The 13,006-nt window shown below is 41.8% G+C and overlaps 1 protein-coding gene across 5 annotated transcripts in view; it reads right to left on the minus strand.

The window, feature by feature from the left end:
• Nucleotides 1-1,999: 1,999 nt before the first annotated feature.
• Nucleotides 2,000-13,006, minus strand: part of ZNF608 (zinc finger protein 608) — a 101,771-nt gene continuing 90,764 nt past the window's right edge. For 4 of the 5 annotated variants that reach the window (XM_058539617.1, XM_058539584.1, XM_058539592.1 and 1 more), the window contains 7 exons: nucleotides 12,766-12,853; nucleotides 9,798-12,252; nucleotides 7,781-8,198; nucleotides 7,037-7,209; nucleotides 5,549-5,702; nucleotides 3,561-3,642; nucleotides 2,000-2,980 (listed from right to left, as the gene is read on the minus strand). In XM_058539617.1, the coding sequence (XP_058395600.1) occupies nucleotides 2,974-2,980; nucleotides 3,561-3,642; nucleotides 5,549-5,702; nucleotides 7,037-7,209; nucleotides 7,781-8,198; nucleotides 9,798-12,252; nucleotides 12,766-12,853 (3,377 nt within the window). In that variant the 3' untranslated portion in view covers nucleotides 2,000-2,973. Of the gene's footprint in view, nucleotides 2,981-3,556; nucleotides 3,643-5,548; nucleotides 5,703-7,036; nucleotides 7,210-7,780; nucleotides 8,199-9,797; nucleotides 12,253-12,765; nucleotides 12,854-13,006 lie in introns of those variants that run through there. The other variant, XM_058539608.1, reaches the window with a different exon arrangement.

The raw sequence follows: 13,006 nt of genomic DNA on the forward strand, positions 1-13,006 counted from the left end.
TGCGTTTCGACAACTGAATTGTTCGGTCAGTTCCAGAACTGGAGTAGCATGTAGGCAACCAACAGACATACTTTAAACCATATTCTGAACAGAGGAAACATACTTGTTTAACTGGTATAAGACAAATTACATCAAGTCCTCAAAGATACATCAAGATGTGTGGTCTAAGGGCCAACAGGCACATAAAAAGATGTTCAACATCACTCATTATTAGGGAAATGCAAATCAAAACTACAATGAGATATCACCTTACGCGGGTGAGAATGGCTAAATTAACAAGACAAGAAATAACAAGTGTTGGAGAGGATGTGGAGAAAACGGAACTCACATACACTGCTGGTGGGAATGCAAAGTGGTGCAGCCACCATGGAAAACAGTACAAAAAATTAAAAATAGAAATACCACATGATCCAGCTATTCCACTACTGGGTATTTATCCAAAGAACATGAAATCAAGAATTCAAAAAGGTATATGCATCCCTATGTTCATCGCAGCAATATTCACAATAGCAGAAGCAACCCAAGCGCCCATTAACAGGTGACTGGATAAAGATGATGTGGTATATTTATACAATGGACTACTACTCAGCCATAAAAAGGACAAAATGGTGCCATTTGCAACAACCTGGATGAACCCTGAAGGTTTTATGCTAAGCGAAATAAGTCAGAGAAAGACAAATACCATATGATTTCACTCATATGTGGAAGACAAACAAAGAAACACAGAGATAAGGAGAACAGATTGGTGGTTTCCAGAGGGGAAGGGAGTGGGAGGAGGGCAAAAGGGGTAAAGAGGCACATATGTACGGTGACAGATAAAAACTAGATTATTGGTGGTGAACACGATGCAGTCTAAGTAGAAACTGAAATACGATAATGTACACCTGAAATTTACACAATGTTATAAGCTAATATGACCTCAATAAAATAAATTTTTAAAAAATGTGGTCTAAGAACTGGAAAAATTTGATAACTTAAAAAAATGATGAAAAATATGTGAAATACTCTTATGTGGAGGAATAAACACCATAAACAATGTTTTTATAAATGATAACATGGACGACATTCAAAAGAAAAACAAACTGAAAACTAGAAGAAAAATCTCCTCCTACTGCAATCTATTTAGAACACGGACTAGACCTATAAGGCACGCAGCAGAGGCAACACTTTACAGCAGTTTTCCAAAAGCAGAGGAAACATTTCGTTTTGATTGCAAAAACCTCTTCATTTGTGAAGCAAAGGCCTCTAAGTAGGAGAACTAACCAAAATATATCAAGACAAATTCTGTCAAAGAACTTTTTAGAAAACCAAGTGATAGAACTGTCATTAGTAATTATAGTAAAATCATAAAAACTTACAGCTGGAAGGAAGCATTGAAATCAACCAGTCCAAACACACGCAGCACAGTCCCACATCAGGGCTTGCGCACTTGCTTTTCTATCTCACCGCAGGGCTTTCCCCCTGGATACGTGCATGGGCCGTTCCCTCATCTCCTTTAGCAAGGCCTTCCCTACCACTCTATTTAGTCACAAACTTCCACACTTTATTTTTCTCCATAGCATCTATCAACTATCTAACACAGTCTGCACATCACTTAGATATTTTATTATGTTTACCCCACCTACTTAAAAATGCAAACTCTGTGAGGACAGGAATTTCTGTCTGCTTTATCTCGCACCCATACAGTGCCTGGGATAAAGTAGGTGCTCAGTAAGTATTTGTTTGAAGGAATGATTGACATCTTTGGAGTATCATTCCATATCACAGAACCTGTATCTACCAATCTATAGTGATATCATGCTCCATGTTTGGAGTAAATACTCAGTAAATATGCATATATCCACTGAATTAAATATCCTATTTGGCTCTTGTGCATCATATAAGTTAGTATCTGTGTACTGTATCTTTCACATTGGACACTGACAATATTAAGAAACCTTTCTTTGAAAATTAAAATCACTATCAGCCAACTAGAAATAATATGAGACAGACAAGAAGCCATTATAAAAAAAAAACCTTTTTAATTCTGATTGCCAAATTATTTAAGGCAGGTATAAAAAAGGAAAGCATTCAATATACATTTTACATAAAATAAACTAGATTACAGCATAAAACAGGTAACCAGGCAATGGCGTTAAAGTCTCTCTCTTCTAAAACTGGGTAATTGTAAACATTAAAAAAAAAAAAAAAAGGACTGCAGGACTATTCAAGTAATAGAAGAATCACAGATGTCTCTGGTATGCAGGCTGTTGGGTTATTTGCCATTCAAGATTATCAAAAAATGACACCTCATTATTCACAGATGCTCATTATTTCCCCATTTTAATCTTTACATTATATACAACACAGTTTTTGTGGTACTGGCAACCCCATGCCTTCCAAAAGTATTTTTTCCACAATACACAAGTACAAACAGTGACTACATGAACATTTTACACTGATGCGTCGTTAACAGGAGCCACCAAATAGACATCTAAATTGTACCAAGTGTCATCATCACAGTTAGCCTTTCTGAGGGGCTTATGGGAAATATATATGAAGGATATGCAAGGTTCAGGCACACTGATACATAACGGTATTTATTTACAATTGAAAAGGAAAAGGAAAAGAAAGTAAGCAGCCTTTTGTGGCTAACACTTTTCAACATGACAAATATATTTTTTATTTCCTTTACTGAGTGGTTTGCAACTTGGCAGCAGACCCTGTGTGTGCGAGCCTGGTTACTGATACAAAAAGTAAAGAATATATATATATGTATATATACATATATGTATACGTATATATATATATAAAACAGAAGTTTAATTACAGCAACATTTGTTACTCTGCGATAAAATCTGTAATTTACAAAAATGAAATGACTGGTTTTTGCCTGCCATTAAGGCATTTCAAATTAACACCATGGAACTGATGTCTGTATAAAGCGCTTCCCCATGTGATCCAGTCACATGACAACGTACATTTCCAATCTTGTTATTCTCTGCAAAAGAAAAGAAAACCTTAGCATAGGGTTCTAGCCACATTTGACATTGAAAATATGAAAACCATAAGATTGTTAGATAGACTTATTTTAATTCTACTCAATTCATGGAATTCAACTCCAAAGAAAGTGAATGAACACAAGGGTAATGATATACAGGGTGAAAAATAAATTATTTTCCTTTTTAAAACAACTTGAGGGATAATTAAAAATATCAAAGAATCAATATTACCCTTAGCATTATGAAAATAAATTTCTCCACTGTGACTTCATTTTTAAACATAATAAAGACAGGGGAGTCATGGTGAATTATTTTAACAAAGCTGTGAGGATAACCTAGGAAACTTTCACCTGTTTAAAACACTGATCAGTTAATTACTCATCGCCATTACAGCCACAGAAATGAAGCTCGTGGAATATAAACTACACGTGAGACACAGTGGCATAAAAGCACATTCATTACAATAATATAAAACCCTGAGGGGCTAAGTTTTTGGTCTAAAAAGCCTACACTTGCTTCCTCCCACCCATTACGATGTCTGCATCTAGAAAACTGAATCAAAATGTAGAGGGTATTTACCTTCTTTGTGTAGGAAACATTCCTGACGCAGATGCTTGGGCAGCCACCTGCTGAGAGGCAACGAGGGCAGCAGAGGTCAAGCCTAACGGGGAAAAAATGCAGGGTTTCTGTGACATGCAGAAAGAGAAGAGTAGATACAGGCCCAGGGGTAAATGGCTGCAGACTCAACAGCAGCAATTTGTCCTTTCCTAAACACACATATGAAATGTTTCATGCAGCAGGACAGAGTACAAACCGCTTGGTCTAACCAATATCTATCCCTTTATCGAATACTCTGCAGTTTTCTTAATAGCTATTCAAAGAGAATACGGCATTCCATCTCTCTGGCTCTGCATGGTGCTAAATGGTTTGCACGCATTCCTGAATAGGAAGCTCAGGAGAAATAATAGGTACCAGGTAACAACAGGAATCAAAAGTCACAGTGAATTATAGAAGCGACATGCTATTTGCTTAGAATACAATACTTTCATAATAACTTTTATCACTTTAACATTTTCCCCAGTGATTGAACACAATGCATCCCACAAGGTACATGGAATCAGTGACTCGAACTTAGAAATAGTCTTAACTTCTACCCTGCAAGAGAAAGGATGCAGTCAGAGAATATAATAGCTGCAAACGGCATGAAGCTGCTTAATAGGAAATTATTTTAATTCTATAAAAAACAATCTTGGAAAAAATAGAGGAAATAAATGCAAACCTAGAGAAGACTACTCTCTCCTTCTATGTCCTTTATGTTCTCTTTTAACACCACTAGTTGACACCAAGTAACGTGAGTTGAATAAATAAAAATGACGCTTCACATTTGTATAGCACTTCCCATAGCACTTCCCACTTCTGGAAGTACCTTCAAACATATCTTATATTCACACAGCAGAGTAAGAGGCAACTTGGCAAGTGCTATGGACTGAATTGTGTCCTTGCAAGATTCCTATATGGAAGTCCTAACCCCTAATGTGACTGTATTTGGAGACAGGACCTATAAGGAAGTAATTAAGGCTAAATGAAGTCATTAGGGTAGGGCCCTGATCCAACAGGATTAGTGTCCTTATACGACAAGACATCAGAGACTAGCTCTCTTTCTCTCTCCCTCTCCCACCCCTCTCCCTCCCCATGCACACAGAGAAGAGGTCATATGAAGACACAGCAAGATGGTGGCCACCTACAAGCCAGGAAGAGAGCTCTCACCAGAAACCAACCATGCTGGCACCCTGATCTCAGACTCCCAGCCTCCAGAACTAAGAGAAAATAAATTTCTGTTGTTTAAAGCCATGTAGTCTGTGGTATTTTGTTACGGCAGCCTGAGCTAAGACAGCAAGATCCTAGCAAACAGATCTGTTGGTAGAGATGGTGACACCACCCAACCCTTGTGAGGTTACAAGAGCTGGGACAAATGGCACATGCTCAGCTAAAACACCATGAATTGAAGGCTCAATCATGTGGATTCTGTGGCTTTTTCAAAATGTTTCTCCATCTTTAGTGAAAGAGTCTCAGCAGTGAAAGGCTGTGAAGAGTCCCTGAATTAGGTTATAAAAAGTATTAAATCTGATCATGTTACTCCCATTACTTCCAAGGGAAAACAGCAACTTCGAAGGCCTGCAGAAATCAGGACAAGTTCACCGAAGCCTCCCACCATCCCTCCGTTTTTTCCACAATTTCCCTGAGGTAGCTGTCTAATCTTCTGATTGTTATATTCAGTGCCCGAGACACTGGCCGCCATCCTCAGTCTGTGAGATAACAGTAAGCTGCTGATAACATCAACCACTGACAATTATTAAGTGGTAGCCATTTCATGTCTCAATAGAATACAAGGATGTAAGAATAACCTTAGCTGTGTCACTAGGAAATTCTAGGAAGTAAGTATTAAAAACACTCCCCAGAGTTAATGTTAACTCAAAGCTCAATATTTTTAAGACTCGAAAGGCAGTTTTGGCAACCATTTTCCAAAGCAGAATGAACAAAGGCACAACAACAATAGAGCTGCTGACCTTGAAAAGGGTCATATTGACCAGGGATGAGTGGGTAACCCATGCCAACGTGGGTGTGGTGGTGCGTATGGAGGTGCCGCTGGCCGAAGGGGGAGTGGCGATCCCGTTCCCTTTCTGCTTCCCGTTCTCGCTCAGCTGTAGCCTTCTCCACAGGCTGCAACAGAAAAGAGAAAGTCCCCCCTTAACCTCTGATAAACAACTAGCGGGAGTACTAAACCACCGTTGTCTTTTCAGCAATGTGTGTTAATGACTAAAAAGTAGATACATGGATAGTTAAAATTCAAAAGGCATGCATTAGTTTCAGGTGGAATTAAGCCAACACTCAAGAACTGCTCACTCCAAAGTAAACCAAGTGGCATCAAGATTTTCCTCAAATGACTGAAATAAGAGGACTTCTCTCTATATTCAATCACAATGGCAGGTTTAGGCTCTACCCAATTTCTTCTCAGAGACAACTTGTATATATGGAAAAAAGTAGGTGTGGAGATTTTCTTTAAAGTTAAGTTCTCTAACTACCCTTTTATGTTATTTACATTTTGTGGGGAGAATCTGCCTCATAATTTTAAATATATCTCTATCTATTTTAGTTCACTGAAAATACACATCCCAATATTACATGCCAATATCAAGCACAGGAAATCATTGCTCTATGCCCTTGGAAGCATTCCAGAATCTCTCAGTTTTTGAATATTCATAGAAAAGCTCCAGTTCTCCCAAATCATAGTTTGGTTAAAGATGGTGTGTTTCCTATACATTTCTACCCACTAGAACTTAACCAATCTCTCGCTAAAGTTCTCCTTCTCACTTGAAAAAAATCTTTGCACTAGGAGTACTCAGAGAAGAAGATTCAGAAATCATCTTTTCCAGTTTCTTTATCGCCTCTGGTGGACTCATTCACATCACAGACCCTATATTTTAATTTACTCGAAATTTCTCTTTTCTAGCGAAGAACTACCACATCCTTTCTTTTGTCTATCTTCACAACAGTCTCTAGGACTAGCAGTTGCCCTTTTAGGGGTGGGGGGCATCTTTCACAAAGACACGTTTGCGTTAATTCAGCAGAGTTATAGGGACATGACAATGAGTCAAGGTCAAAAAAGAGCAGACGCAGCCACCACTCCTTAGCCAAGTGACTCACCCTGGCACACGAGTGCATCAAAACATCTTACATCAAAAATATTTCACACCAAAAGTTGGTTCCTATGAATTCAAATGTCCACCTAACAAGCATCCTCCGGGGTAGGGAAGGTATAGTAAATTTAATAAGAAAAGTTTGCTACCACCATACATGCTTTAATAATTGTTTTTCCTCATATGTGAAAGCATCTTACTTTTGAACATTCCATTCTTTATGGATTAGGATAAAACAGCATCCTGAAATCACAGCTGGGTTCCAAAACCATTTATATTTCAAGAGTGTTCTCTAGCTTGACCCCTTCTTCTCCCCCAAAACACAGTCCTTTTAAATAACAACAAAAGGAGGCTTACAGCAGGAGACTTGCTGCGGTACTGGTTGGCATGCTGCTGGAGCAGATCCAGTGCTTTAGATTCAGTGGTTGTTTTCGTGTTGATGCTAGGGCTGGTATTGACCTTCTCTGCCTCTTCTCTCCCTGACATCTTCCCATAAACAGGATAATGAAATCCTGGAGAGAGATAGGCTCCTGCAGACAAACAACGAATGCCACATCAAGTTACGGGCTACATCTTGAAAAAAAAAGCATTTGGATTACACAAATTTGGGATAAGAGTCAGAGATCTTAAAAGAGGGGATCACATTAAGAATGGGCTCCATCATCATTAAACTGTATCTAGGTTCTCCAATTTTCTTCTCCAGTTAATTCATCTTGATGAATGGAGGTTATAAACAGAATTGAGCTCACAGCCATTTCATACATTTATGTGTCCACTTAAGTGAAAGGAACAGTAACTATAATAATTATGATAGTAAGTGCTTAGAATATTTTCATAGGCGATACAGTATCTGTCAGTCTAACAGCTACAGCCGACCATCAGAGACTACGGAAACTATAGCGGAGGACTTTTGGCATTTCCTCTAAAAAAAAAAAAAAAACGCTTATATTAAATCAGTTTCATCTTTGGGGTTTTAAGCAGCATAAAAGCAAGCAAAACAAATGTCACTCTTAAAGAGTCTAATTTATTCTGAGTTTTTAAACAGCTAATATTTGAACACAGCCTCTTCCCTCCAATATAGTGAGAACGCACAACACGTACCAGGGTAACTGTGCATTAGGACGGGAGAAACAGCCCGGTATGCAGGGTGGCTGGGGTCATACATCTGTGGGTAAGGATAAGCATGCAAGTACTGTATGTAGGACTGATGCTGACTCATGGGAGAGGAAACAGCCACTCTTGTGCCCCGAGAGTCCTTCCAGTTCACAGGCGTCTTTCGATCATCATTTTTCAGCTTGTTCTCCTCCAAGGATTGAGAATCAGGACGCTTGGCCTCTTTGGGCTCCTCTTTAATGCTCGTTAACGATACAGGAAGGCTGGGCACACCACTCTCCTTATTGGGAGTTTTCCTGGGACTATCCTCTTTTAATTTCTTTTCTCTATCAAGTTCTTCTGATTTTTGCTGATCCAGGTATTTGGGCTGGTAAACATAATGATGCCATGTCCTTGAATCTGGATCCTGATTTTTAAAAAAAGATTTTTAAAATGTCAATTTTTAAGAAAAATCCATTACTCACCATGACAGCACTATTACTATTACCTCTGATACTAAGTTAACATTTACTTATATGCCTGCACTGTGCAAAGAGCTTTATCTCCTTCTCTCACAAAGTAATAATGTCTGAGGTAGGTATTATTATTAATCTCTTTTACAGAAGATAAAACCAAAGACTTTAAAGCTCCAGTAACACCAGGGTCCCACTGCTGCCCAGTGTGGAGTTGGGCTTCAAATTTAGGTCTGCTGGAATTCAAAGCTGGGTCCTTCATGTCATTTCTCAACATTAAATAACATCCTCAGACATATTTAATCTAACCCTCATTTTCCTTTTAATATCTCACATAGGTAAAAAGAATTTTAAAAATTCTAACTCAAGCTAATAATAGTAAATTTAAGTATTATCAATTAACATCATTTAGGGGGTAAAACCTCTTGGTTTCCTAATACATTTTCTTCATCTACTGCAGCTGAAGCTTAATATATTGTCTCATTATGTGCTAATATCCTAAGCAAAACACAATTTCAAATTAATAGCACACATTATGGCTTTTCTATTAGAAAACAACGGCATCTATAAAACCCCCAAATTGTAGAGTTCTAATGCAGCCCTGGGAAACCACAGCCTGATTTAGGCCTCCAGAAGTGGGGGAACTGAGGATCCTAAATGGCCTTTGTGACCCCCATCCCATAGGTCCCAACTGTGGGGCAGAAATGAGCATGAAGAAAGGATCTGTTGCTCTGATTCACCAGGGACATCTAAGCATGGGAATGGAGTGGGGGTTACGGGTGACAGGAGATACCAGAATTGATAATCATGGGACTGCAGTGAGTCAGGATGTCTGAACCATGACAGAAAGTGCTAGCACAGGTGTGGTTTCACGGGGACCGATCTTCAGGTGTCTGCACATGTAACCTCAAGCTGGCTGACCACGGGCCTCTGGGATGACTGCTCGAGGCCGGTCCACTCCGATCTCCTCACTCTCCTCACAAGTGATCCGCACTGAGCTCCGTTTGGGGCACTTACCACAGAGTATAAAACAGAAATCCAGGCATCTCAGACACCACGTGAAAGACATCTGGGCCCCAAGTTTTATTAAAAAGATGAGTGGGAAATGTGAATTTAAGGACCCAGTGTTAACATTCCTAGAAGATGCCAAGAGAAATTCGGAAATGTAAAAGAACAAATATCTTAGAGATCAGACTCAGAATCCAGAGTTAGAAGGGAACTCAGCGGCCTCACTGAGTGAGAATTACCTCACTTTGGACTCAGTAAGAAATTAAGGGACCTCGTCAGAGTCACAGTTAGTCAATGGCATGGAACATGCATGTCCACAGTTCTTTTTACTACACAACATGACAAGGAAATAGAGAATAATGCACGTTTTAAAGATATACAATAACTCCTGAGAGAATCTTTTAAAATAGTTTTCAAGAGAAGAGGAATCAACCCTAATACACCCTTGGTTTATCTCCTGTGAAGAAGTCTAACCAGATCAAGCCCAGACCCGTCCGAGTCTCAGACTGCTCTCTCCCTGTGGGGGCCACGCTCCACAATCTTACTTGTTTAAATCTCGAGGTTGGGTCTACACCTGTCTGCTTCATAGAGTCCATGACAGATTTCATTTCTACAGCCTCCTTAATAAGCTGGTGGTTTTCCATCTGCTTAGCTTTGAAGCTGTCGGCCTGAAGCTGCTGCTGGTGATTGGAGAGAAGCTGCGATTTACCTGTCTCCTCAGTTTTATTAGGCACTGACGGCCCTAGTTTAGAATGGTTTTTGTTAGGCTCCGGAGTGGAGGGAGCTTTTGAGATTGTGGCCGACGGCATGTTTTTCTGTTTACTGTCCTCCTTGCCCAGCTCTTTCAAGGGGAGCTCACTTTTCCTTTCACAGTCTCCTCGCCCAGTTTGGGCCATTTTCTGCTCTGCCAGCCTCTGGTCCTCATAGTACTTCTCGTACTGCTGTCTATAGGCAGGGCTGGTGGCCATCAGCGACTTCTGGTCCATATAGAGCCCATAGGCATACTGGCCATAATAAAGTGACTGAGCCAGGGCAGGGTGTCTCTGCGTGATCACCGACTGGTGCTGAGGCTGTAAGGATGCGGAATTATGGTCCACTTTCTTGGCATCTAGCTGCTCTGCCTTGTCTTTCTTTTCTGCATCTTCCTCAGACTCCTTCTTGATCTTCATTCCCTGCATGCTCCCAGTGTTGCCAGCTGTAGGGGCGCCGATCTGCCCAGGGTGCAGGTAACTTGGAGAATAATAAGGATCGTAGCCATGGTAATAGGGAGAATGGGACTCTTTCATTTGAGATGATTGTGCTATAGTTGAAGAATGCCCTTTTACAACACCATCCTTACTAGAAATGATATCTGATGGGGAACTAGCCTTTGACCTCATGCCCTCTGACCTGCTGTCTGAACCACCATCATCGGCAGCATCAGATATATCCGAATAGGCGGGGCTGCTAGTCTTGGCTGCAGAACTCTCTGCCCCATTTTGCGTCAACACATGCAGTGGGGCCATCGGCGCCTGCCCGTTCACCAAAGTGCTGCATTCCATTCTGGAGGCGCTCCCTATGGAAGGGCTGGGGGCGTTGTCTGTGAAAGTGTAAACCTTATCAGCCTCGGCTTTGATACTGGCCATTCGACTCTCTTGAGACTCCGACAGTCCATTAGCCAGCCCTTCATTCTTATTGAGATGGTCCTTTAAAAAATGCCCAGATAAATCTTTGCCGGCCCCCTTGGCGTCCTCTAGTTTGCCCAGCTTAGCATCCATTTTCGGGCTTCCCGTCTCTTTCCCTTCTTTGTCCTTCAGCTTTCGCTTCTCCTTTTTCTTTTTGTCTTTGAGTGACACAAGAGCTGGGTTCACGGTGATGGGCTCCCCCATAATTGTGGGCTTTGGTTGAATGGGTTTTAATGGAGGACTCTTTGGTGTGGCCTGAACAACAGTCGTCGTGAGGGAGGGCAGTCCGGGTATTGTCCCCGTGGTGGTGCTGGTAAAGGCTGCAGTGGGTATAGCGATTAGTTGCGGGGGAGTGGGGGCAGGGGCAGGGGCAATGGGCCGGGCAGTTTTAAGTTTCGAAAGGTTTTTGTCCATTTTGCAATTGTTGGCTTTTTTGCCCTTTTCTTTATCTCCCAAAGTTTTCTTGTCAATTAATCCTTCTGCTTCCAGTTTGGGCATTTCAGCAGCCAAACTGCCATCCACTGCCGAGCAACTGTCTAACGCGGCCGTCATGTTGGAGATCACCGGAAGGTTATTCAGTTCATTGTTAAGGCCCTTCTTTTTACCAGAATTCTTCCCAGCTTTAGATCCGATAACAGAACCTGGACCATTGCTCATCAGCTCTCTCTTCCCCTTGGGGGTCCCAGGGGGGTTCCCCGAGCCAGGGGATGCGGGCGCCTTCACCTGGTCATAGGTTGATACACTTGTGCTTGGCTCACTGCATTCGAGGGCCACGTTACTCAGTGCCTCCTCGCAGTCCGAGATCTTGTCCTCGCTGTCAGGTTCAAACTCCAGCTTGTTTTCCGGGTCTAAGTGTGCATGAGCTTGGTGGTACCTCAGGCCATTAATGTGCTTGTACTTTTTGTTGCAGTTTGGGTGGGGGCAATCGATTAACACTGGAGAAGAGCAGCCTTGGTCCAAAAAAGTAGTCTCTGGTTTCCCTTGAGGGGTGGTGGGAGTGCTTCTAGAATTTGTGCGGACCCGCTTCCCGGGCTTATTGTCTTCGGAGCTGGAGTTGAGGTCTAGCTCCATCGGAGGCTTGTTTTTCCTTTTGTTTGTAGAGGAGGGGCTGGCTTTGATGTCCTCAGCGGCACAATTTGGGGGTGTCCTTCGCCCGCTGGCATTGAGGCTGCCCCGCCTCCCTTTCCCATTGGCCCCCCCTCTGTTCTTGTTCTGCAGCCCTCTGGACTCTGCGAAGCTGGCCTCTGAGCCCGGGGCGGCTGCGGCAGACCTCGCTCTCTTCCCTCGGCCCCGGCCCCCTCTCATCTCCAGGTCGCTTGTTGGTGACTCACAGAACCTAGGGAAGCAAGCAACAGACGTCAAAACGAGCATCCCCAAAAGAGCCAGGCAAGATCACAAGGCACACAGTGCAGCAAGAGCAGTCAACACCCCAGAAGCTTGAGGGCTGGGCCCAGAGAAGGAAAAGACCCCCTGTTCTTCCACAGACAATTTCAACACCTGCAAAAGAGCAGGCTACCAATGGCTTCTAGTCTTCCTCAGAAAATCAAAGAAAAACAGCTCAGGGAGCTAGCTTCAAATCCAGTCCAAATGCCCATTTTGAGAAAAGAAGAAAACAAAGGAGAGAGAGAAGGGGCAGGGACTAGAGATCTCCTGACAGAAAGAAATCCAGCATCTGCATTTCACTGGGTTCAGTCCTGAATTGCTCATTTCTCTTTTGCTTGGTTTCAATTACAGGCAGACTTTTATGTATTATTAATCTCTCTCTACAGTTTCCTTGCAAAGAGAGGATGGGGGACGAAGAGGAGCAAGGAGAGAAAACAGAGCCTGAAATAAAAGGCCCTGTGCATACCTGGGAGGGGCCCAGTCGTGCTTGGTGCAGTCCAGTAGGGTCCCTACGTACGTTTTGTTCCTCCACGTGACATTGACCACTAGGACACCTGCAAAAGCGGGGAACAAAGGAGGACCATGGTTAGCACCCATTACTCTATTTCCAGTTCATTTATTATTATTATTATTATTATTATTATTATTATTATTATTATTATTTTTACCAGCAAAGTTCTATTCTCATTTGCTTTCAAAAGTTGTGG

This window comes from Diceros bicornis, chromosome 1, assembly GCF_020826845.1.
Source record: "Diceros bicornis minor isolate mBicDic1 chromosome 1, mDicBic1.mat.cur, whole genome shotgun sequence".
Lineage (NCBI taxonomy): Eukaryota > Metazoa > Chordata > Mammalia > Perissodactyla > Rhinocerotidae > Diceros > Diceros bicornis.